Source organism: Orycteropus afer, unplaced genomic scaffold, assembly GCF_000298275.1.
Source record: "Orycteropus afer afer isolate SDZICR_OR568_19922 unplaced genomic scaffold, OryAfe1.0 scaffold00055, whole genome shotgun sequence".
Taxonomy (NCBI): Eukaryota; Metazoa; Chordata; class Mammalia; order Tubulidentata; family Orycteropodidae; genus Orycteropus; species Orycteropus afer.
Window position 1 is genome coordinate 1,249,462 of NW_006921642.1, and position 27,044 is coordinate 1,276,505.

Sequence of the window (27,044 nt, forward strand, 5' to 3'; positions counted from 1 at the left end):
CAAGTCCTTCCATTTATTTTTGTAAAGTGGTTTACAAGTGAGTCTGGTATTTGAAACTAAGTCCAGTTATGAAAATTCCACTTTAGTTCCATTTTGCCTGGCTGGAATTAGTCTAAACATACAGATTTTTCTAAAACATGTCCCATATCTGACATGAAGAGTGATCAGCTGGTTTTTATCATAGCAGGATATTTTAGTCTCTCTGTCAAATGGAAATAGCTGTAAATTACTTGATGTTATAATACATTTGTCTGACATATAGTGTGTGGTTAGATTTCTCACAAGAAAGATTATCCATTTTATTATCCTTGCAACTCAAAATATTATGTGCCTTCTCATTCATAGAGCATGGTGTCTAGTTACATTAGAGTGGCATGCAAAACCCTGCACAATATGGCTGCAATCTGCATTTCCCACTGCACCATTATATGCTTCTGTGGTTTAATCCTCTGTAGATTTCTCAATGTTCCTAAAACTTTCCCTGTACTTTCTTATCTCCATATTTGGTTCATGTTGTTCCCTTCAGGACTGTTCTTACTTGTTATTCCAGACTATTGCCATTTTACCTGTAACCTGCCACCTCTGTGAAGCATAGGTACAGTGCCTACTAACCTAACCTTAGACAAGTGTAGATACTAAACAAATGTTCATTCTCTTCTTCCATCTTCATCTATTTCCCCTGGCTTATCAACCAAGTCCAGAAAAAGTTCTCTCTCAAGCATCTTGTGCTTCTGTAGCCTCAATATGAGAATTGTCCCCAGTTACTGAGTTTCATTGTGTGTTTTTCTCCCTTGAGACTAGAATGTACTTGAAGAAAGGAATCATGCTTTATTCATGTTTTGTCATTGTACCTAGAATGATACATGAACAACAAGCAAATTTGTTTACATATTGTATTAGGTTGGGTTCTGTAGACAAGCAAAGAGAGAGAGAGAGAGAGAGAGAGGGAAATTTATCTTAGGAGAATGGCTCACTGTTATAGATGCCAGCAAGTCCCAAGTTTCTGGATCAAGCATCAAGTTGGAGGTTTTTCCCGACTCATGCAGCTGCAGGGGCTGACAAGCTCAAGGTTGGCAGGCAGTATATCAGTTGCTGACTTTGGTGGATGACAAATCCAAGATCACCAGGCAGAATGGTGGATTGTTCACTCACAGACAGTTGTAGGCAACACAACAGGATTCAGATCCACGAAAGTTCCCTAACTTTCCCAGGATGTCCATATATGTATATATTGGAAGCAGGCCACACCCCTAGGAAAACTCCCTTTCAGTGGATTGGCTGCTCAAAGCATACACATCTGATCTCATCACAGTTGCTTAAACCACTCAGAATCATGGTCCAGCCAAAATGACACACAACCCCAGCTATCACAGTCCACCCCTTGTCAACTTGGCAGTTGTACACATCTCCTTAACCACATATAATCTCTAAATAAGGACAATTATAAAGTCATATTTGCACCTAACATGATACAACTAGCGCACATACAACTGAAGATGGATTAACCTTGTTTACATTTTATAGTTCATAACTGAAGAAAACAAAAATATCTGATGCACACATACAATGAAGAAATATATCACAGTCCTTGTTTCTGCAACTAGTCATGTGGTTGTAGCTGGTATTCAGAACTACCTTCTTCCACAACCCATTCTGAATTTCCCTTGCCCTAAGCAAGCACCTCAGCTGGTCATGGTTCTTTGCCTGATGGGGTGACCCAAACCTTCATTCCTGAAGGGTCTGGACCATTAATAATCATATCAGAATTGAGTTGCTATAGTTTTCCATTGACCTTAATCACATGGCATGGTAGTACTAAGAGACATCCTAAAGAATCTCCTGTATTCCAGACATATTCTTCTTTACCTCCATTATGTAACATCAATCCAATTTCCCCTTGGTAATCAGGATCTATCACACTAGACAGTAGAGTAACATCCTTCTTTGTCTGTTGATCCAGAGGCATGAGGAAACCAAAATGGCCAAGTGCCATTCTTAACTTCCACTTCAATACAATCAGTATTGTGTCTCAGGTGGGAGCGTTCCTCCCTTTGGGACTAAGATCTCCAGACTCGCAGAGCATAGGGTCACAGTGATAGGAAGCAAAAATTTTTTGAGTGGGTCACTAGGAGTAATGGTGAGTGGTACCACTCCCATTTCCATCCCTTGGCTCCTAGACCCACGACTCCTGGCTATTGGAGAAATAGCACTGTATTTGGATGCTGGTTTAGAGCATATACAGCCTCCTGGAAGACATTACCCCAACCCTTCAAGGTATTGCCACCTAGCTGTCACTGTAATTGTGCTTTTAGTAGGCCATTCCATCATTCTATCAAGCCAGCTGCTTCAGGATGATGAGGAGCATGGTAAGAGCAGTGAATTCTATGAGCATAGGCCTATTGCCACACTTCATTTGCTGTGAGGCGAGTCCCTTGATTTGAAGCAATGCTGTGTGGCATACCATGATGGTGGATAAGTCATTCTCTAAATCCACAGATGGTAGTTTTGGCAGAAGCATTGCATGCAGGGAAGGAAAATCCATATCCGGAATAAGTATCTATTCTGGTAAGAGCAAAACTCTGTCCTTTCCATGGTGGAAGTGGTCTGATGTAATCACCTTGCCACTATGTTGCCAGCTGATCACCCCAGGAAATGGTTCTATGTCATGGACTCAGTGTTGGTCTCTGCTGCTGGCAGATTGGGCACTTAATGGCAATAGCCAAGTCAGCCTTGGTAAGTGGGAGTCCATGTTGCTGAGCCCATGCATAACCTCCATCCCTGCCACCATAGCCACTTTTTTCATGACCCCATTGAGCAATGACAGGAGAAGCTGGGGAAAAAGGATGACTGGTTTCCACTGAAGGTGTCGTTGTCCTATCCACCTGATTGTTAAAGTCCTCCTCTGCCGAGGTCACCTTTTGGTGGGCATTCACATGAAACAAATATCTTTACCTCTTTGGCCCATTCAGATAGATCAGTCCACATACCACTTCCCCATACCTTCTTGTCACCAGTTTTCCAATCATGCTCCTTCCAAGTCCTAGACCATCCAGCCAAACCATTGGCCACAGCCCATGAATCCATATACAATCATATGGTTGGCCATTTCTCCTTCTACTCAAAGTGAACAGCCAGATTCATGACTCACAATTCTGCCCATTGGGTGTATTTCCCTTCACTACTGTCCATCAGGGAAGTCCTAGAAAGGGGCTACAGTGCCACTGCTGTCCATTTTCGAGTGGTGCCTGCATATGGCGCAGAACCATCTGTAACCAGGCATGAATTTTCTCTTTCTCAGTCAACTGATCATAAAGAACTCCCCATGAGGCCATAGATGCAGACTGAGAGAGGGAAGGTAATGTGACTGGAGTGGAGACTGTAAGCATTTGGGCCACTTCCTTATGCAACTTACTTGTGCCTTCAGGTCCTGCTCGAGCCTGATCTCATACATACCTCTTCTGTTTAATGACAAAATGCTGCTGTTCATGTCCAAATTTATGGCTCTGTGAGTCAGACAACACCCAGTTCATGATGGGCTGCTCAGGCCTCATGGTGACTTGGTGGCCCATGGTTAGGGGTTCAGTCTCTACTGAAGCCCAGTAACAAGCCAAAAGCTTGTCCATGTTGGGGATTCACTGGATCCACTGTGAGACACACCTGAGCTAAGATTCCATCAATAACTTGACCTGCATATGCTCCCACTCTGACTGGTGGGCGATAGTGATGTTTTGGGTCTCCTGGAATTAGTGTCAATTCAGAGCCAGTATCCAGTAATCCCTGACAAGCCTGATTATTTCCTTTTCCCCAATGAACAGTCACTCTTGTAAAAGGCCTCAGATCCCTTTGGGGAAGGCTGGGAGAAAGATTGACAGTATAAATTTTTGGCAATGTGGTGGAGTCCTTCTTCCGGGAGATCCAGCCTCCCCTTCATTCAAGGGATTGTGGGTCTGTAAACTAATTCAAGTCTGTGAGTTGATTGAAGGGCCATGACTCTGTATTCTGGCGATTCAATCTAGACTGCTTTTCATGTGACCTAGAATTCTTCTGTCTATACAGATCAAGTAAATATTTAGTACGTTTCCTATTTCACTCCTAGGAACACCCTGCCTAAGTAGCCAATGCTGTAATTCCACATGAGTCAGAGTATTCTGATTACTGTTTTGACTCTGCTGTCCATTATGATAACCATGCCCACCTTGTCTTTCTCTTTTAACTGCTGCCACTTGGCCCTTCCCACCACTGGGTCCAATCAGCCCCATTGTAGTTAAGTGTCTTAATTCAATTAGAGAAGTTCCCACTGTCAGTTTCTATAAAATAGCAATCACCATAGTCTTCAAGGATGCTGGGGCTCCCTTCACAAATTTGTTCCTCACTGTAGTGGTAGAATGTGTGTCCTCTAGGTTCTCCATTTCTGGGTCTGTGGGTCTAATCTGATAAATACATTCTAACAGGTTAATTTCCCTAAGCGTCTGGATACCTTCTTCTGCCCATATGTCCCCATCCCAGGTTTTATGATCTCATTTCTTCCCAATCAATGCCCTCACTTTAACTTTAGACACCTTTCTGGCTGGCAATTCAATTGATGTTCTAATTCAGCCATCCTTATGATAAGATTCTGGGTTTGGTTTCCAGTAATATCAACTCTGTTACTAGAAGAAATAAGACTTTCTTTCAGGGTGCAACTGGAAACACTGCGATCTTTTATGTCGTGCTTGACCTGTGACTCAGCAGCCCTGAACTCATCTTACTCTTTAACCACTTTGTCTAGTGTAAGTGGGTTGAACTAACCAGCTTCCTTATACTCCTCATGCTGATAGAATTGCAGAAAAGTATCAAAAATGCTATCACCCAGACCTCATTTCTCAAAAATAATTGATCTATTGGTGGTGCTATTTTGCGTAGTAATGTTGTCACCTTATGTAGTGGATTAGCAGACCTTCTGTACTAATGGAGGAAGAGTCACCAGTGCCTTTATGATTAATCAAATTGTAGAACCAAAACAGAATCAGTGAGAACCAATTTAGGAAACACATCTTTATGATTTTGTCTTTCTAGAACCACTCCTGGTACCAAATATGTTAGGCTTGGTTTTCTAGAGAAGCAAAAACAGTAAAGCTTACATATATATAGAGAGAGAAATTTATCTTAGGAAAATGGCTCACACACTTATAGAAGCTGGCAAGTCCCAAGTTCCTGCATCAGATGTCAAGCTGGAGGCTTTCCTTGACTCACCCAGCTACAGGGGTTGATGAACTCAAGACTGGAGGCAGTATGATAGCTGTTGAGTTTGGCGGATGACAAATCCAAGATCACCAGGCAGAATGGTGGATTGTTCACTCACAGATAGTTGTAGGCATCATAACAGGATCCTAATCCACAGAAGCTTCCCTAATTTTCCCAGGATGTCCATATATATATATATATATATTGGAAGCAGGCCACACCCCTTAGGGAAATGCCCTCTCAATGGATTGGCTGCTTAAAGCATACACGTCTGATCTAATCATGGGAATAACCACATCACAACTGCTTAAACCACTCAGAATCATAGTGCAGCCAAGTTGACACACAACTCCAGCTATCACACATGTCAATAGCTGTAGTTGGAGATTTCATGGGACAGAGAGTGAAAATGATTGGCCAAAATGAAGTTTGGGAATTGTCTACTGGATTCATATTATTTCTTAAATGAAGATTTATATTATTTTTTTGCATTAATGAATATAATCATGAGTTGAATGGAACTTAATAGACAAACAAGAAGAGCATGAGATATGAGCTCTGGGGGCGTAGTGCCTAAGGTATTTGACTACTAACCAGAAGGCTGGTGGTTCAAACCCACCAGCCACTCCTTGGAAGGAAAACTGGACAATCTACTTTCATAGAGATACTACATTGGAGGGGGTCACTATGAGTCAGATTCGACTTGACGGCATTGAGGGAAGGAGTTTGACAAATAGAATAAATATCTTCACATGAAATTTGTCTAACTGACAGTAGACTAAACAACGAAGAAAATTAAAATTTATTATCTTTTCTCGTAATAAAATACGAAACGAAAACAAAACCCACTGCCATAGAGTTGATTCCAACCCATACTGACCCCAATAGGACAGAGTAGAACTGCCCCATAGAGTTTCCAAGGCTATAAATCCCTATGGAAGCAGACTGCCTCATCTTTCTCCCACAGAACAGCTGGTGGTTCAAAACTGCTGACCTTTTGGTGAACAGCCAACTACTTTAACTACTGCATCACCAGGGAATTCACTTCCTTTCCTTAACTTCTCTTTCCTGTTCCCTTCCTTTTTCTTCCCATTCTTTTCATTATTTCACATTATTGCTGATGGAATCACCATCCTTCCATCATACTCCTTGGAAATTTTTTTCTTCTACACTTAATATTGAATTGATCCCTAAGCTGTAACTACTGTGGATTCATGATCACTTGAGTTCATCCTGTCTTTACCATTGTCCTGCTGCTATCTTGGTTTCATCCTCCATTCCCTCCGAGAGCTTCATACTACATCTCCTTACTTCCCATTCCTCACCACTCTAATCTAATTTACACAATGCTGTCAGACTAATGTTACTAAAATTGCAGAAAGGAATTTGTCTTCCTCAGTTCAAAACTTTTAAATAATCCCAGTGGCCTACTAGAAAATGAAATAAAAAGCACTTTGTTTTTCATTCAAGGTCTAAAATGTCCTGTTTTTACCCAACATCTCAAACATCATTTTCTACCATACCCTTACTTTCAGGTGGCCTTATTTAGAGCCAAACTGATGTATTTGCTGCTCTCCATGCACAAAAGAAGGAGCCCTGGTGGTACAGTGGTTAAAGTATTCAGCTGCTAACCAAAAGGTTGGCAGTTCAAACCCACCAGCCTCTTTGTGGGAGGAAAATGAGGCAATCAGCTTCTGTAAAGATTTACAGCCTTGGAAACCCTATGAAGCAGTTCTACTCTGTTGTGTAGGGTTATTATGAGTTGGATTGACTCTATGACAGTGGTTTTTTAATGCACATGAAGGTTTCCTCCCTATAAAGCATTATAGGATGTTTCATCATCTTCCTTATATTAGGGTTCATCAAGGACAGCCCCTAGCTCCTTTACTTTTTAAACTCCTTGAGAGCACGGTTCATATCTGAGTCATCCTTCTAGCCTCCAAAGTGCAAGCACAATGCTAAGAACATAGTAAGTACTGTACTCATTAAATCATTATTGAATGGGTGAAAGAATAATAAACATGGCTCAATCCGTGCATGGAGGCCATAATATATTTAACAATTACATAGAAAGGGAAAAATTTACCATTTTCTTTTCAGAGGAGACATATACTCTATTAGAATGAAAACAGAGAGTGAAAAAGGAAGTCATATAACTTGAATTATGTTGGAAACCTAGACTGGAGGAGACCAGTGATGTCATTAATTTGCAGAGAAGATAGTAAAGAATTCAGCAGTGATTACCACCAGTTTTATTGATCTCTGTTTTTGAGTTGCATGTCAGTCATACGTGTAATATGTCACTAGACTGTCTTTTCGTGCTTTCTTTTTAAGCGTTTTTTTAAGTATAGGTGCTCTTCAAAAGGTTAGGACCAGAAATGTTATTGGACAAAGAGAAAATTGCCTTCCACTTGGTAATATTAGGTATAGAGCAGTTATTCATATTTCCTCACAGCAAGTCTTCATGCTTGGGCACTATTTGTTTGTCATTTCTCAAGAGCAAATGGAACCCTCCAGGTATGTTTTTAAAGGTAACCCTGTTGATTAGAAAATTTTACTTTGCATAAATCTTTCCTGATAGCTGTTTAGTTGCATATAGTGTGGTATTAAACTTGACTGTTTGCTTGGAATATTTCATCTAATGGAATAATATGTAGAACAGAAGTTTCCTAAGTACTTTTATAATTTCATATTTAGACCAAATTAGGAATCTTGCTGAAGGTGTAATGCAGAAAAGGTCATGGGGTACAATCAGAGGGTGGTACTGAGAAGGACTTCTTCGAGGTCAGAAGTGTGGCTGGATTTGGAGAAGGTGTGAGAGTATCCTTTAGACCTTTTCCGAAAGATGCACGTTTGCATTAAGACTTTAAATGTAAAAATGTTGATGTGATGGTTGCTAAGACCGTGATGAAAAAATGTTAAAAGAAACAATGTAAAATATGTGTTTCATACACAGTAGCGAGACCAACAGACATGCAGCAAAATACTCAAAGGGTTTAAGTTTATAACTTCTTTTATTAAGTTTTTTCCTCTAGACTAAAAAGTTAATCAAGCACTCTCTTAAATGTGTTCCTGAATGTTTGAGCCTGGACTCTGTTTCCCTTCAAATTTATCTTCTTGCTTCCCCTCCCCAGCCCCTCCTGTCTACTGTCCCCTTTTTTCCCTCTTGCATTTTTTCTCATCCTTTCCTTTCTTTCATTTCTTCTCCAGTCCTTTCAAACATTTCTGACCATACCTCTGTACTGTAAAATTTCTCTAATAGCCTTTCTCCTACTCCAGGTGCATTTAATAATATTGATAAATGTGAAGAAAGCAAATTGTATTTCTGTTTCAAAACATGTTTTAAAATTAAAATTAAAATTTGGAGATTGTGTATTCCATGTTGTTGTTGTTGTTATGTGCCATCGAGTCGGACCCAACTCATAGCGACCCCTCCTTGGGTTTCCGAGGTGGTATCACTACGAAAGTAGATTGCTCCATCTTCCTTCCGAGGAGTGGCTAGTGGGTTTGAACCGCCAGCCTTCTGGTTAGCAGTCAAGTGCTTTAGGCACTATGCTACCAGAGCTCCCTAAATTTAATAGTTTAGTAATGACTAGAAATAAAGAAGACACCTATAATACCCAGTTCTTGGAATTTCTTTAAATCTGCCTGTAAATTTGTTATCATTTTATACTATCAATTGCAGGTTCATTGATTAGTGTCAGTGTTAGTACTATACAAAAGAAAAACCACAACTTAGTAGCCATTCTTCTGCTATTATTTGGCCACATTGTTGTGAGACTTTTCTGCTTAGATCATGTGACCAAGACATCAAAAATTAAACTCATTATCTTTTCAGGAATTTATTGTCTTAATACTTGAGGACTACTTGATCTTACCTTACCAACTAGCACCTGTACTGTTGTAATTACTTCCTACCCAGTATCTGTCAACATCTCTCCTCGTTCTGTTTTTATTCCATAATTCCATACACTTACAGAAAGTTATCTTTCTAGAGAAGTAGATCTCAGTTTGTCACTTCCTTTTATTTTATTTTATTTTTTCTAAAAAAGGCTCTGCTCTGCCTTCTGGCAGTTTCCCTCATATGCTCCATCAACCACCTGCTTTGTACCCAAATGCTCCATCAACCACCTGCTTTATACCCAAATGCTGCAAACACTTTTGCTATTCTTTGAGTTTGCTTTTTCATTTACAGCGATGCCTCCTCCCCCTACACCTCTCTCCTGCATCCCCACTTTTTTTTTAACCAGGCAAACCCCCATGAACTTTTCAAAACTCAGCACAACTGTGACCTACTTTTAAGATCCTTGTGTTGTTCAGACAGTTAACAGCTCCCTCCTCTGGTCTATCTATAGAACTTTGCTCATCTGTCTTTTGTAGCATGCCTTTTATTGTAATTTCTCTCTTATCAGTCTCATTAGTTTGACCTGTTTTCTTTGTATTCTTAGCATCAAGGATGGTGCCTAGCCTATACCAGGTGCACAGTAAATGATAAGAAAATCCATGAACTGAGCACTCAAACAAAATATGAATGAATGAATGGCACAGATCCCACCCACAACTGCTTCCACTTTATGCCAGCTCACCCCAGTTGTAGGCATGGTGCCTGGCGGGAAACCATTTCATGCGCTAGACTTGGAAATTCAGACTTAAAAAGTGATGGCAGATGTTTGAATGGCAGCGGCAGGATTCAAGCCAGGGAGGCAAAGGCTGGATCAAGAGTAAAATAATCAGACTTGGCTAGCTGGGGAAGTAGGAGAGACTGATTTGTATTTAGCAGCCACAGAGAGAGAGAAAAAAAAAAGATGAAAGAAAGAAAAAAGGAAGGAAGGAAGGAAGGAAGAAAGAATAGCTTCATATACATTAATACAATAGAGGATTTGCAAATTTTTCCAAGTTGGAGGACAAAGTTTTTTTCATGCCTGGTTGGGTAAAATTTGCTGTTCTTCAAATGGCTCCTGGTTGTGGTCATCTTGACAGAGTCTTCTAAGAAGGAGAGTCAATTGGAAGAAAGGAGAAAAGTAAAGGAGGGAATGGTCAAGAAAGGAGAGAAGGAGGTGAAAGGATAGGTTAATGAGAAAAGAATTCAGAAGGCCTGGAGAGAGTAGCTAAAAGTAACAAATGCATTGATGTAAGATTTCTCTTCTGGTATTAGGAAATTGCAGTTTTATCTAGAGGAAAAGAGTCTCTCAAGTCTAAACATTTGCCCAGGACACTCAACTGCTGTGGGAGATCATCCTGGGGAAATGGCTCAGCGGGAGGACACCTGATGCTGGGGAACTTGGTGAACTCAACCCTAAGACCTTAGAACAACAAACCAGTGAATCAGCAACCACTGGGAAAAGGACCAGCCCCCCGCCCCCAGGACTCTCCTCGGTTCATTTCTCCAGACAGTGTTCCCACCCTGTGTCCCAGTGGACACACACTGAGCCCACCAACTCGTTTCACACACAGCCATCCAATGAACCACTGTCACATGACTGCTAATTATAGTCACATCTGTTTGCAGCGGGATGAAAACCAAAGACTTGTGTGAAATACTGTGTTTCATAATAATTCTCTCCAGGCTATTCCATCCCTGAGCGGGAACACTTAATGTCCACCCCCATTTAGTGGGAGAAAGGGAAGAAAATAACTGAACATGAGTCAACAAAAATTTTAGGATGGAGTAAAAGGAGAATAGAGCTGCAGTCACATGTCAATATTAAAGGAAGCCAACCAACACTGTGATTTCCTCAATGATAATTATTTGTTTGGGAGCCTCACACAGACTCTGAAAACTAAGTCTTTAATGAGAAACAGAGAAGTGCATGTGTCTTACATGTACTAGTGCTAGTCTACTACAAGAGAGAGAGAATGAGAGATGCCTCATCTGAGTTGAGTTTATTTCTCAAATTTTTCATGCTAATATTTTTTTGCCAAGAATGTATCAACACTTAACGTTTGTTTTCAAGTTAGACAAGAAATATTTTGCAAGTCTAAAAAGTAATAAGAATGTTCTGTTTCTGTTTCCATCATTGAATGGAACAGAACTATTATTTAACTAAATTATTCTTTCATTTGAATTAATGATGATTAATTATTTTTGCACCCCTTGGATCATATGTATCTTCTTTGCGCTTATCAAGACAACATGATGATGATAAAAAATTAGAAGAAAATGCGTATGAAAGTAGATTGATTATGAGCTCATTGAAAATAAGCACCCCTTGGATCATATGTGTCTTCCTCGCGTTTATCAAGACAAAATGATGATGACAAAAAATAAGAAGAAAGTGCAGATGAAAGCAAATTGATTGGGAGCTTATTGAAAATAAGGGAGAGAGTAACTTACTCTCAAAACTGTAGTAAAATAACCAAACCCACTGCCATCGAGTTGATTCTGACTCATAGTGAATACTGAGGACATATTTGAAGGGGAGATAATTGCTTGTAATTCAACATATGACCTTTATTTTGCTCTCTATTTTGTTATTAGTTTTTTATTTCTATATATACTTTTCCGATGATAACTTTTATTGAAACTTAACAGACTTAATGAGAAGTATACCAAAGCACAGGGGCACAGCTCAATGCATTTGTCATAAAGTGAAAATGCCTATGAAACCAAGAGGTAGATCATTAAACAGAAGTTTAGTGGGATCCTAGAGCCCCCTTCCAGCCATTACCAATCCCGCTTCCCCCAAGAGTAATCACTATCCAATTTCATTTTGTTTAGCTTTGAACTGTATATAAGTGGAGATATCCAGTTAGTTCTTTTTTGTGACTGGTTTCAGTTTGCTCAATATTATGCTGTGAGATTCACCCATGTTGTGGTTGGCTCAGTCTCAGAATGTATAGTATGCCATTATATGAATATATGCTATTGTTTATCTTCTCTCCAGTTTGCAGTTGGAACAATACTATGTATAGTGCTACTGTGGACATTCTTGAATATATCTTCTGATGCACATCTGTATGCATTTCTGAGGGTTATATACTCAGAAGTGGAATTGTGGGGAAAGAGCATGTGTGAATGTTCAACTTCCATAGATACTGCTGAACAGTTTTCCAAAGTGGTAGTTCCAGTAGATAGTCCCACCCAGAATGTATGAGAGCACAAATTGCTGCACATCCTTCATTTCTACACACTTTTAATTTTAACCAACTGGCCCTGATTACATTCTTTTTTCTCAACCTATTTCTTTAGTTGGGTAGATAATTATTCAAATGATTCCCTGAAGGAGGGCTACAACCACGAAGAAAACAGGGATAGCAATATCACCATGAAACTATTTTGACATTTCGCACAGCATAGGGAATGTGAGAAGGAATCTGAAAGATAAGCAGTTTAGGTTTGGCAGATCTCCACGTTCCCCTATTTGGTGGGATGTGAAACACATAAAAATTGCTATAGCAGTGATGTTAAAAGTCTGTCTTCTGTTGGAAAGCACGAAAAAAAAAAATCAGAAAATTGAGGTCTTCATTCTAACTCATTCCAAATATGCCTATGTAGAATAGAATTGTCACAGTTAACAAATTTGCATAACAGTGCATCTGTATATGCTCTCTCTCTAACACACTCACACACACTGCAGCCAGTATTCTTTGGTTCTGCATCCTCCCTCATGGAGCTCACTTTAGTGTTGGGAGGAGCTCCCTGTTGGTTTGTAGAACAGAAAGGCTGGAAGTAGTTATTATTTCATATTAAAGTCATTGATCTCCTTCCGTTTCCTTCTTCCTTTGGCACTCTTGTTGTTGTTATGTGCCGTCAAGTCAGACCCAACTCATAGAGAGCCTTCCTTGGGTTTCTGGGGTGGTATCACTACAGAAGTAGATTGCCCAACCTTCCTTCCAAGGAGTGGCTGGTGGGTTTGAACCACTGGCCTTCTGGTTAGCAGTCAAGTGCCTTAGGCACTACCCTACCAGAGCTCCTTCTTTGGCACTAGTATCTTATATTATAAATCTTTGTGTATTTTTAGAAATTAACATACTTCATAAACATTAACGTTGATGGTTCATCTCTCTGGATATCTTCAATTGCAGCATGAAAGAAAGTTTGGATAATACTAATTGTAATGAATGTGAAAAAAAATCTTCTGAAAAATGTAAAGAGATGCAACAGAGTACAGAAGGTATTGAGTTAGGCATTACAGTTGACCTTTGAACAACATGGGTTTGAAAGGTGTGAGTCCACTTATGTGCAAATTTTTTGCTACTAATATATTGGAAAATGTTTTGGAGATTTGCAACGATTTGAAATAACTTGCAAGCGAACTCCATAGCTTAGAACTATCGAAAAAAATAAGAAAAAGGTATATGAATGCATAAATTATATGTAGATACTAGTCTATTTTATCATTTACTATCATAAAATAACACAAATCTATTTTTAAAAGTTAAAATTTGTCAAAACTTAACACACACAAACACTTACAGACCATGCATGGCACCATTTGCAGTCAAGAGAAACGTAAACATAAAGATGCAGTATTAAGTCATAACTGAATAATCTTAACTGTACTATGTACTATACTACTGTAATAATTTCATAGCCACCTCCTGTTGCTATTGTGGTGAATTCAAGTGTTGTGAGTATCTGCTTAATATACTGTGTGACATTAATCAACTGTGTGTGAACAGTTCGTCTCTCCAGTAAATTGCATATGGCAGTAAAAAGTGGTCTCTCGCAATTCTTGCATGTTTTCCACTGAGGTTAATGCAGTACCGTAAACCTTGAATAACACCATGGGACCCATACAAAGTGCCACTAGTGATGCTGGAAGAGAAAAGTCATGAAATTACAAGAAAAAAATTTGAATTCTTGATATGTACTGTAGATTAAGGTCTGCAGTTGGGGTTACCCACTATTTCAAGATAAATTAATCTCATTGTAAAGAAAGAAAAGAAAATTTGTGAAGCCATTGCTGCAGTCACACCAGCAGTCATGAAAGCCTTGTACTTTCTGCAAAATAACTTTTTATCTTGTATTGAAAATGCAGCTTTTATATGGGTGCAGGATTGCTATAATAATATGATTTGAGAAAAACCAAAGTCATTATATGACAACTTAAAGCAAAAGAAGGTGAAAGATTTAAAGCTGGAAAATATGGTGCCAACAAAGGACGGTTTGATATTTTAGAAAGAGCTTTGGCTTTAAAAGTGTCAAGTTAACAGGAAAAGTATCTTCTGCTGACCAAGAGGCAGCAGACAAGTTCCCAGACTTCACTAGAGAATCATGGAGGAACAATCACACCTGCCTGGACAAGTTGTTAATGCACATGAAAGAGTCCTGTTTTGGGGGTGGGGGACAAATCACAAAGGGCATTTATTAGGAAGGAAGAGAACCAAGTGCTGGGATTTAAGGCAAGAAGGGATAGGCTGGCTCTACTGTTTTGTGAAAATGCTGTCAGGTTTATCATTTGGACAGTTTATGTTATCAGTAAGACTTAAGGTCAACAGTAGGCTATTAGTAATTAAGTTTTGGGGGAGTCAAAAGTTATACAAGGATTTTTTGACTTCGTGGGGGCAGTGCTCCAAACCTCTGCATTATTCAAGGATCAACTATACTTTGTTATATCTTCAACATTCTTTTCAAATTGTGTTTTTGTTTGAATTTTAAGTTGATCCCTGCTATTGAAGTTACAAAGTGTTCATGTATGTCAGCCAGACTTCGTTGGGAATTTATATATATCTACTTGTTTCAACCACAATTAATTCAGTACAGCTTCTATTAGAAGGAAACTTATTATGGTCAGATTTTGGGCTGTATGGTCTAATAGAAAGAAAGTAAAAGGATTTTCAAAATTCATGGTATTCATAAAGTTTTACTATAGTATTGGGGTTATGAAGATTTTCACCCCTGAGGTCTTTGTAGGTTTTTTTTTTTTTCCTTCCCATTGGTCTGGGTTATGCACATTGCTGTTGGCCATGGATGGTCTACTTCTTATGAGAGAGTCTGAGACCCACAACTTTCTGTCCTATGGGATCTTCCAACCACATTCCTTGTCCTTCACATGGAGCTTGTCTTCATGACTGGCATTTGTCAGTCATGGACCGTTTGGGTTAAGTATGTACCTCAAGGGAAGAAAGCATAGTCACTGTTCTGAGGGCTTTTAGCTGGTTCACCTGATGCTAGATCTCCACTGAGGAGAAGAGCATGGAAGGAAGTGTACAAGAACTGCACAAAATGTACAAGTTATTCCTGTTCTAGAATCTGAAACACATGGGATGGCAGCTGGTTGATGGAGCCAATATATTCCAGACATCTGGAAGAATAAACAGCCCTCATAGAGTCCTCAGATGTGTAGCCAATAGGGATCCGTTTGATTCTATGAGACTGTGCATATCTTTAGACTACTGAGAGGTTCAGATGTCAAGTGTAGTTCCTCAGGAAATCATAAATTTATGACATAGACTTTAACATGTTGAGCTACCAAAGAAATTATCAATCTAATTAACCCACATCGGCTATATGCCCCTTTCAACTAAAGTAATTTAGAGTAGAGGGGTTGAGATTTTCATTCCTTAGGACTCTTATTTTAATTAGCTATTTCAAAATCATGTATTGACCAGAATAAAAGGGATATTCAGAGCACCAATTATATTCTTTTTAACAATGTACCCTTGAATCACAATTAAAAGATCTCTATATGTTGGTGGGGGTGGGGGTCAAGCAAAGACCATTATAAGAGCAATTGTAAAGGACTTAAGAGACCGGTATTTCAAAATAGATTTTATTTAGCAAAGTTAACATGCATCTCATAATTTTTGTTTGTTATCTAAAAATTAGACTTGTATTTTATTTTGTTTTAGTAGAGGCATTTGTGTAAGATATTGTTTTTAGTGTTAGTTGCCTTCAAAGTGGGTCCAACTCATGGCAACCTTATGTATAACCAAAACGAAGCTTACTGCCTTCAATTTGAACCCTACTCATAGGAACCCCTCCTTGGGTTTTCGAGGCAGTATCCTTACAGAAGTAGATTCCCCAACTTTCCTTCTGAGGAGTGGCTGGTGGGTTTGAACCGCCAGCCTTCTGGTTAGCAGTGAAGTGCCTTAAGCGCTATGCCACCAGAGCTCCTTCCTTTTGTATAGTAGAGCAAAATGTTACCTGGTCCTCTGGTCTTCTACCATGTTCCAGCACTATTTTGAACAGTATTCTGTTGTGACCCATAAGGCTTTCATTGGCTCATTTTCTGAAGTGAATTTCCAGGTCTTTCTTCCTAGTCTATCTTAGTCTAGAAACACTGCTGAAATCTGCCCAGCATGGATGACTCTGCTAGCATAGTTTCCAGCATCACAACAACACACAAGCTACAACAGTATGGGAAAATGACAGATTGATAGTGGACATTAGATATTAGGCCACCTATAATACAAAATATAAATCATAGCCTTTATGTTCCAAAAAGATTAGCAAAATTTAGATTTTATAATTATAAAACTTTTGGACTCGGTTTCTGGGTTCAAAATTGGTCATACAGTTGTGGCCCAAAACCAAACCAAACCCACATCCATTGAGTCAATCCCAATGCATAGCAATTCTGTACGACAGAGTAGAACTGCCCTATAGAGTTTCCAAGGCTGCAAATCTTTACAGAAGCAGATTGCCTCATCTTTTTCCCACTGAGTGGCTGGTGGTTTTGAAACACCAGCCTTTTGGTTAGCAGCTGAATGTTTTAACCACTGCACCACCAGAGCTCCTTCTCAGGCCCAGAATTAATAATAAATACCTTTTGTTGGAATTTTTTCCCCTTGATGTACACGATAAGCTAGTTGAGGAAGGGTGAAGGGCAGAGTTTTTAGTTCTTTATTTTCCCATCTCAGATGTTCCCCCAGGCATCTTATGGGAACCCAAAACCAGGAGGATTCAGTCCTCAGCTGAGGATTAGACAAGAAATGGTGATATTTGAGTTAGGCACAATGTTTCATGTCTCTGGATGAACCTTCTGGAGCACAGTTTAAAGATTTTGTCCTTATCTCTTGGAAGACTTTGAGCGGTTGGTCATCAAAACCTAGCCTATGAAAGAAAACTGTGCACATGGATTGATTTAAAATGTTGGGAGTTTCTAATAGTGTATGCTGAAAATGGCTAATAATGTGAATCAGAGAAAGAAACAGGTCGGCAATCTCTGGTGTCTGTTTGGCCTATTGTCAAGTGTCCCCATTTCCAACATATAAAATTAAGAACAGCTTACTGTCTTGGAGGCACTTGTTCAGATTTAACTTTATAAAATAAATATCTCCAGATGTAGTTGTTTAATGCAGAAAATCACTGTGGCAGTGGAGCTAAGACTTAAAGCTATTGTTAAAAATATGAACTTCACATATCACATTATAGTCACTCCTCACTTATCGACATGATTACGTTCTAAAGATCAGGCTATTATGCCTCGCCCCCACCAAATAAAAAAATCAGTGTTATGCAAAAATGGGAGATGACCACATCAGATCACAAAATGGAAGATGACTTATCCACTATGCCACCAGGGCTCCTTACATCATTACATAACTACCAAATTACATAATTAACTGCCGAACCACTGAGAATCAAGGCTCAGCCAAGTTGACATATAACTTTAACCATCACAGCCAGTGTTACTCTCACCTTGTACTTTGATGTTCATTATTGCTAGGCATATGTTGTTAATGTGCAAAATAGTTGGATAGTAGATTTTTTTCTACTGTGATAAATACGAGTGTTGAATAATAAGACAGTTGATAAGTGAGGAGTAGGTGTACTTTTAATAGCATGGTTGTATTTTTAAGATTGGTGCAGTGTTTGAAGCGTTAGACTGCTAACTAGAAGGTTGATGGTTCAAACCCACCAGCCACTCTGTGTAAGGAAGATGGGTCAATCTACTTCCATAAAGATTTACCGCCTTGGAAAGCTATGGGGGTCACTGGCCTATGTAACTCACGTATAACCACCATCTGTCTATCAGTGGAGGTTTGCATGTTTCAGTGTAGCTTCTTGGTTAAGCCGGACTGGAAAGTAAGTCCTGGTGATCTGCTTCCAAATATCAGCCAATGAAAACCCTATGGATCACAATGGTCCAAACCACAGCTGATCATGGGGATGGCACAGGACCGAGTGGAGTTCTGTTCCATTGTGCGTGGAGTCACCATGACCTGGGGCTGACTCAGAGGTGGCTAACAACAGCATATTCTAGGCACTGTGCGGGACCCTGGGGATGTGATGTGAAAAAGCATGGGTCTGCCATCCAGCATCTTTTAGCCTCACTTGGTCTTAGGTCTGAAACTCAAATCAGAAGCAAGCCATTTTCATGACCTTCAAATCTATTTAAAAACAAACAAACAAACAAACTTACTGCCATTGAGTCGATTCTGACTCATAGTGACCCCTCCTTGCGTTTCCAAGGCAGTATCTCTACGGAAGTAGGTTGCCCAATCTTCCTTCTGAGGAGTAGCTGGTAGGTTTGAACCAGCAGTTTTCTGGTTAGCAGTCAAATGCCTTAGGCACTACGCCACCAGAGCTCCCTACAAATCTATATGATGTTCTATTAAAAACAATACCTTGGCGATTCATTTGCTAATAGAAATTGAAAAAAGTATAAAGCGTAGGTGATACCTTCATTCTTTGGACTGAGTAACTCTGCACTTTGTTTTCTTTAAGTGTTGCTTTGTCTGTTAAGGCAAGAGATGGACCATAAAGACAAAAACATGACAGCTACATTAACACAGATTCCAGATACCAAAATTAGAGTTGCATGAATTATGTTTTTTGAGATTGTGCTCATAATAACTGAGTTGTAATTATCTCTTAAAGAGGCAAAGATGCTGAAATAATTTTAATTGAAATATTGACCTCAATTTGAAAAGTGCCTCCTATTTAAATACTTTTTCTCTTACTTCCAGGGTGATTGTGGTGGCTCTGGCTGTGGAAAATGTGACTGTCATGGAGTAAAAGGACAAAAGGTAAGTAACCAAGATTTCAGTAGTAAGTATTGCTTTTGAATTGACATCACCATGAAAATAGTTAGAAAGTAACACTTTAAAAGTAACCTAATAATAATTCATATTAAGACTTTATTGTTGTTTTAATTTTTTCCCCAGAGCAATACAAAAGAAGCAAAATCAGGCTTAAAGTTATTTCTGAGGAATATTAAAGCACATTAATCAAGTTTTAATAGCTATATTCCAATGATTGTAATCATTAGTGGTAATTGACGTAGAAATGGGGTTTGGTTTTTCTCTTTTGACATTAGGATGAACAAGTATATTGTCAAAAAAAATTGTGAGTTAATAGCCTTTTTTGGAATTGACGTGTAAGAACAAAACTCGGCATTATTTATAAACAAAAGTTTCTATTGAACTTGAGAACTGTCCATTCAAATTAGATGTTTCCTGAATGTTTCTATCCGTGACCATCTCTACACACCTAAAAGCAAGTTTATGTTTTCTAATGTGATTCATTTTGATTTTAACAAAAAATCCACTCATCGAAATACAACAAAGTAGACTTATTCAGTTATATTATATCTTACTTTTTCATATTATATATTTCAGCATGACTTGTTTATAACTTTATATTCCTAATCATAGACTTGAACCACTTCAATTCAGCATTGGCTAAACATCTTCAGAGAATTCTGGCAGGGAAACATCTGATTCAGGAGGCAGTATCGTATAACTGATCCAAGAAGGATGAGAGTTTTAATCTCTCAGTTTCAAAATTACCTATTGGAGTCATGAGGCAAGATCCATGTTTATCATGACACAGAAAAAGCTGTGGCATGTGAAAGTCCAGGTGAAAAGTCTGGTGAGAGAGAAGATGTGTCATTAGATTTGTGCTACTCTCTTCCTTGCCAGTCACCAACTATGACACAACCTATGCCTTGAATTAGAACACACTGTTGATCCACTTGAGACTGGAATGGAAGATGTAAAATTTTATTCTACCTCTCACTAAGCTGTATAAAGATATAACACCAAAAGAGTAAAATGAAGAACAAACCCATTGCATGGAGTAGAACCACTCCATAGCATTTTCATGGCTGTAATCTCTGCAGAAGCAGATTGCCAGGCCTTTCTCCTGTGGCACCACTGGGTGGATTAGAACCACCAACCTTTTAGTTAGTAGTCAAGTGTAAACTGTCTGCACCAGCCACAAACCTTTACCAGGAGAAAACAGACATAAATAATTCAGGCTGTCCATGCTTTCTCTTGGCCTGAAGCTGCTTCCTCCAAACCAATCTTCTCCATTGCTGATTTTAAATTTTTCATTTTATTATGAAACAAAACATTTAAAATATAATATTGGCAAGCTGTAGAATAAACCATTCTGAATTTTTTAAGAATGTCATTGTTGAATAGTTTAATAAAGCCTTTCTAAATCTCAAGGAATAGCTAAATGGTTTAATATTGTATCAGTTCAACAAACATAGAAAGATCTATATTTTCTCATCTTGAACACAAATATTTTAGGTTCCATGTTTCACACAGCATTGAGCAAGGACCAGGGGTCCTTCCTCTCATTGAAAGAGGAAATTTTAAACTTCCACTTATTGTTTTGGAAGTAATGTGAAACTAATCAGTTTAATGATGTGAAACACATAGTCCTTACCTTAGATAGGATTTCAGATGTTGTTCCATTTCTCTCATCCCAAGGTTAAATAACAAATTTATTCTTGGCTGGCATGTCAGTAAGAGAGATTTGTTTTCCTTAACTACTACCATCTCCCACACACTCTCAAAGCTCCCCAAATCCTAGAAATACCAAATAAATGCAAAATAAATAGTTTATAATCACACAATTTAAATCTGTTAGTTTAAATGCAGGCCTCATTTTCAGTTACTAATGAATGTCTACAATTGTGATATTCTCAAAATATCTCAATTCTCAAAAAATTGTGTACAAATTAAATTAATTTTGGTTCACTTATTTAAAAATAGGACTGTAGGAGCCATGTAGCTCAGATATTAAAGTTACCTAACAGGGACCAACAGTCACAGCCTCAACATTGGAAATCATTGTTTCTAAGATGTGTTTCTTCCACTTTTTTCTTAGAAGCACTTCAACTTATTGGCTATTTAGAATCTGCCAATGGCCTCAATAGAAACTGGAATATATCCAATATAAATTGCCAAGTCTCTTTTGGCTAAGTACTGTTTCCCATGGATATATGATTAATTGTCAGAATATCTTATTTTTTCCACATATTATATATAAAATCCATTGTAAAAGATCATTGCTAATGTTATAATCTCAGAGTTATCAAGTAATTAAAGTAAATTAGGCATTTCACGCTGAGTTCAATAAAAAAATTCTGAAAATTCAGACTGTTGACCGAGTTTCCAAAACCCTTCACTGAATCATTTACTTCCCCACTTCCCTGGATGGCTGCTCATATCTTCAGATGTTTTCTCTTAGGTAATTAATTTGGCTTTGTACACATGGCTTTGTGTTCTTCCAGAGCCCTCAGCAGTGTGGGAATGTTATCGATTTAAATTGATTAGTTTTGAAATCTTGCCTACTCAAAAAAATCAAACGTTAAGCTTGTCTTTTGCTTGATAATCTGATTTCCTGAACTGTTTGAGAGAGTAGAAAAGGCAGTGTGTATTCCCAGGAGTTACTGCTGTGCGATTGGAAATGAATTGTGTTTTGCTAAAATAGAGTTTGCATAAGATACCTTTCAAATATTTTAGCCATGGAAGCCCATGTTTATATGTGAAGTTATTATATTCTTTGAATATGCAAATATCAAAAAAAGAAAATAGAAGAGGAACCAAAAGTTATAGTAGAGAGGTAAGACATATGCACATTAGATAATAACAAACTAAAAACCAAAAAAAAAAACCCCTCTGTGCCATGGAGTCAACTCCAATAGTGACCTCCATAGGGAAGGCTGTATTCTTTACAGACACAGACTGTCTCATCTTTCTCCCATGGAGCGGCTGGTGGGTTCCAACTACCAGCCTTTTGATTAGCAACCAAATGCCTTACCCACTGCACCACCAGAGCTCCTTAAATAAATAAATCAGGTGGGAGTAAATCATCACATTCCAGGAGAAGCAATAGAGAAAGTAGATGCTACAGTTGTTCCGAGAAGAGAGTGGTCTCTGTGACCTAGAATCATAAAATGAAAGGAAAGCTTCCTGGGTAAAGTAGGATCCAGGCATATGTTGTGTCCACTAATTCACCAGACATTCTTGAATACAGAGTAGGTTCATCTGTCAAACATATGGTTAAAGACTACAATTTTAATTTAACTACATTAATCAAAGATCACAGCTCTTATGGCCAGTTGATAAATGCTATCATAGAAGAAATTTGATCATTGCTAATATAGTGACTGCTGTAAGAGACATCCTTAAGCCACAGTCTTGGGACCATACACAGTGTTCATGAATCAGAATTACAGTATTTCTAACCAATAATGAGAACTGCGTTGAGTATCTCATATACTTTAACCCCACCTATACCCAGATGCATGCCAAAGATGTGGGAAAGAAGCACATTATCCTGTTATTACTAATTAGACTGCCTATAAATCACAGTTTCTTTCTGCACATTGGGTTGGCTCAGCAGTAATAGAGTCATCAGATAGTACAATCCCAGATTGCTTTCAAAGCAGAGAGCTTTTGAAAATGAAACTGCTGTCTTTTTATCTATAGTGTGGACCTTATCTGATCTGAAATTGTTGGTGAAGTCTGGGGCCAATCTGGAAGTGATTCAGTTTTTGGCCCTGGAAATCTGGGAAGAATTTAACGTTGCTTGGTGCACTAACTTTGTACAGGATACCCTTTTCTATTGTTATGGTAATGGCTCATAGTATCCCCAGCCATTTAACTCTCTATACAGTTGACATAAGCATTAGAGATCCCATATCATAACTCCTTATAAACCCTTCTCGGTCTTCATCTTAATGTCAAATTATAGCCTTTGTTCATGTACAACAGACATTATCCAAGAAAAAAAAAATCTATCTTATGAATGTGAGAACAAGAAAGAGAAAGGGACTGATAATCTACTGAGTACCTACTTTGGGTCAGGCATAGGGCTAGATCCATATATGCTTTATGATGTTTAACTCTTACAAAAACTTCTTCAAGGGAGATATTACTATACCCATTTTATAGTTGAAGAAATCATCCATCTGGGGTTTCTCAGCCTCAGCACTATTGACATTTTTGGCCCAGATAGGAGCCTTCATGGCACAGTGTCTAAGTGCTGTGCTGTCAACGAAAAGGTTGGCAGTTCAATCCCAATAGCGGCTACAGAGGAGAAAGATGTGGCAGTCTGCTTCTGTAAAGATTTACAGCCTTGGAAACCCTATGGGGCAGTACTGAATTGACTCAATGGCAACGGTGTGGAATTCCTTATTGTGTGCATGGAGTGTGTATGTCCTACATTGTAGGTGGTTTAGTAACATTCCTGATTTCTACTCACTAGATGCTAATAGCACCCAACATCAATTATGACAGCTGAAATATATCCAGATATTACCAGTTATCTCCTGGAGAGGGGCAAAATGGCCCCAGGTTGAGAACCACTGAACTCGACCAATCTCTTGTAGCTAATAGAGGCAAGTAACAGCGCTAATGAGAGCATGAATCAGTTTTCATTCTTCAAGATAAGAAGATCCTGATCTGAGAGATCAAAGGAAATACATGTTTAAGAACATCCTGAAGTCTTGAGCAAGTGCTTATTGCTCTCGAACTGAGTCCATGGTACATGCACTCTTCCGATGGCCACTCGCCAAGGAAAGCATACCTTTCTGAGGCCTTTCTCTAAATTGGTAATGATGGAAAGGATTGCTGGAGGACCAGAAAGAAATGAATCTATTCCTTTGGGGCCTTGGGCAGACCTCCCAGTTCCTGTTTTAGAGAGGAGAGTCAACTTGGGCTTCAAGTCTGGCTAAAAAAATAAACCGCAGGGAGCCACCTTGTTTTTGATGCAGAGTGGGTCAGACAGGTCATCTGCCCAAGTCTGAGGCCCACTTCCCCACCTGAGACATGTTGGGGGAAGCCCAGCCCAGAATAACAAGCATTCCATTTCACTGAGGGAATGTTTATTCCATACATTATTAAGAATAAAAACCTTGAGGGGAGGCATTTTGAAGTAAAAATTTTTCAGGTCTGCATCAAGATATGCAAGAACACTTGTATACCTATGTAGTAGATGAAATAATAATAATGATTTCTTTAAATGTTAGAATGATTAGCATCCTACTCCTCCACCCCATCTCCACCCTTCTTTTAGAAAATCCTGACATATACTCCTATCCTATAGCAAATTCGTCGCTATGGTTAAAATTTAATGATCTTTGTTACTTACTGGCATACCCTGTTGATTTCCCCAAAGAAATCAGGGCCATATTTATTGTGCATTGTAGATGTGGTGAAAAGACTGTGATTATCCATTGTTCATTAGCCTCTTCTGCATCTGGAAAGACTTTTTTGTGTGTCCCTTTTGGTAGGTTACTCAGAATTGCTTTTGGAATTCCTCTGTCAGTCTTTAGAAATACAATGAATCAATCAACATGTATTGTTCAGTTGCTACTTTGCTAGACACTTTTCATAATACATACAGGTATTTTCAGTTTCTTGCTCTCACGGATATGATAAAAAGGAAAGAAAAAAATCTCTACAAGGAATATTATCCATCTATTCATAACTAAAATTTAATCATAAGCTAAATTTTCCAATTTTTCCAATTATATGTGGCATTTGTCATTGATTATCTTCCATTAGCTGCTATTGCCAGAGACATTGCAATGCAGTCTCTACTTGATTCAGGGTTTAGGTATTATATTGTATGTCTTAGTGTATACATAAGAATTCTGTTATTTCTGGCACATCATATATATCATTCTACTCTTTTTTTTTTTTTTTGCTGAGTTTCAACAAATTGTCAAAAATCCTTTAGAATCTAGCATTACTTTTGAGATAAAGGTCTTGATTTCTCCTAAGGTAATAACTGTTTTCTTAGCTGTCATTAAATTATAAATGAAATGTCTCTTAGAGAAACAGACTACATTCTATTGGCATTTTTTGAAAATTCCATACTCTTCTATTCATAAATATATTCTTTTCACTGTTCTTTCTTTTAATTTGTATATGGTTAATAATGGGAATATTTTTAGCCATAATTTCATTATGAAATAAAATTATAAGAATAGAGCCCTCTATGTGTTATGCTTCATATATAAATTAGCTATTTTCTTTTCGTTATTTTCCTTAGTATCTGTATAGAATAGACTAGGGCTCACAAAGATTATTTAAGAACAAATCTTCATAAATCTTTCTATTATTTGTATCGTAATATTGACATTTCTTTTGCATAAATGAAGTGATATTAATCATTCTTCTAAATGTTAAAAGTGTTGTGTTTCCTTCTTGATAGTTAGTATTTTCTCAAATCAATTATCTCCTTGGAACTTTGAATATATTAATTGATTTGGACTAATAATAATGAATTATTGACAATAACAATGTTAACACTTGTCATCTACCTCTGAGACCTATTAACTTACTATGTGTCAGGCACCATGCCAGATTTGAACTAGTGAAATTCACAAATCTAATACGTTTAAAAAGAAATTCCATTTATTTACTTTCAAGATACAAAATATATGAAGTAAAAATGCACTAAATAGCCCTACTTGTATAAAACGTTGTGAGTTGCCATAGAGTCGATTCTGACATATAGAGACCCCATGTGTGCAGAGTAGAACTGCTCTGTAGTATTTTCAAGGTCATGACCTTTTCAAAAGCAGAGTGCTAGGTCTGTCTTCTGAGGTGCTTTATGATTGGTTGAACCATCAACTTTTCAGCTAGTGATAGAACTCTGAACCATTTACAATATCCAGGGGCACTGCTATAAAATATTAGGAGGGTTACTATTTAATTAACTGTTAAGACTTGTTCAGTTAGTGATCAAACATTTTTAAAATTATTTCTAATATTTTTGAGACTGATTGTTTATTTTTATAAAGATTTTAAACATACCTATGGAGTTGTTGTTGTTAGATGCTGTCAAGTCAGACCTGACTCATAGTGACCCCTCCTTGGGTTTCCGAGGCAGTATCACTACAGAAGTAGATTGCCCAACCTTCTTTCCGAGGAGTGGCTAGTGGGTTTGAACCGCCAGCCTTCTGGTTAGCAGTCGAGTGCCTTAGGCACTACGCTGCCAGAGCTCCCCAGACTCCCTTTAGGATGATAATAATGTTACCTTTGGGATGATAAGGCAAAGAGAGTTTGATGGTAAAATGAGTCTGGGGAACACTGAGTTAAAGTTAAGTGGATTTTTTTTAACTCTAAGACATTTCAGAACCTTTGATAAGCTCATGTGCCTTCTGAATATTCAAAAAGAAAGATGATATATACAATTCCCCAAATGTATTTGACCACAGACCCTTTTTATTTCTCAAATCAGGACATCCTTTAGGAAAGAATAATTTGGTAGAATAAAAACCTTGATTGTAGTGTTAATTTCACCATTTAATAGTTAAATGTGTTTTATCAAATAATTTTAACCAAGTTATCCTAATATAAGGGTAAATGATATTTGGCTTGCATATTTCCCTGTGCACTAAAAGGAACAAATACAAGATAGTGTACATAAACACATTCAGGAAATTTAAACTGTCATAACTATTTACATACACATGTAATTTTAGTAATAGCTGTGTTTTAAAGTTGTGATAGATGTAAGGGAAGACTTTTCTCCTTGGCTCAATTTCAGACAATCTAGACATCAGAGGTTACTAGAGACCCTGTAGCTGACATTTCTCAATTCATAAATGAAAGCTTGAAGACCAAAGAAATTGACTCTTTCTACTCAATGACAGAAGCACTTTCAGGACTTTAATGAGATT

General features: G+C 38.1%; 1 protein-coding gene across 1 annotated transcript in view; it reads left to right on the top strand.

The window, feature by feature from the left end:
• Positions 1-27,044, top strand: part of COL4A1 (collagen type IV alpha 1 chain) — a 194,788-nt gene that overhangs the window by 63,224 nt on the left and 104,520 nt on the right. The window contains exon 2 of the mRNA XM_007938912.2: positions 19,081-19,140. Within this exon, the coding sequence (XP_007937103.1) occupies positions 19,081-19,140 (60 nt within the window). The remainder of the gene's footprint in view (positions 1-19,080; positions 19,141-27,044) is intronic.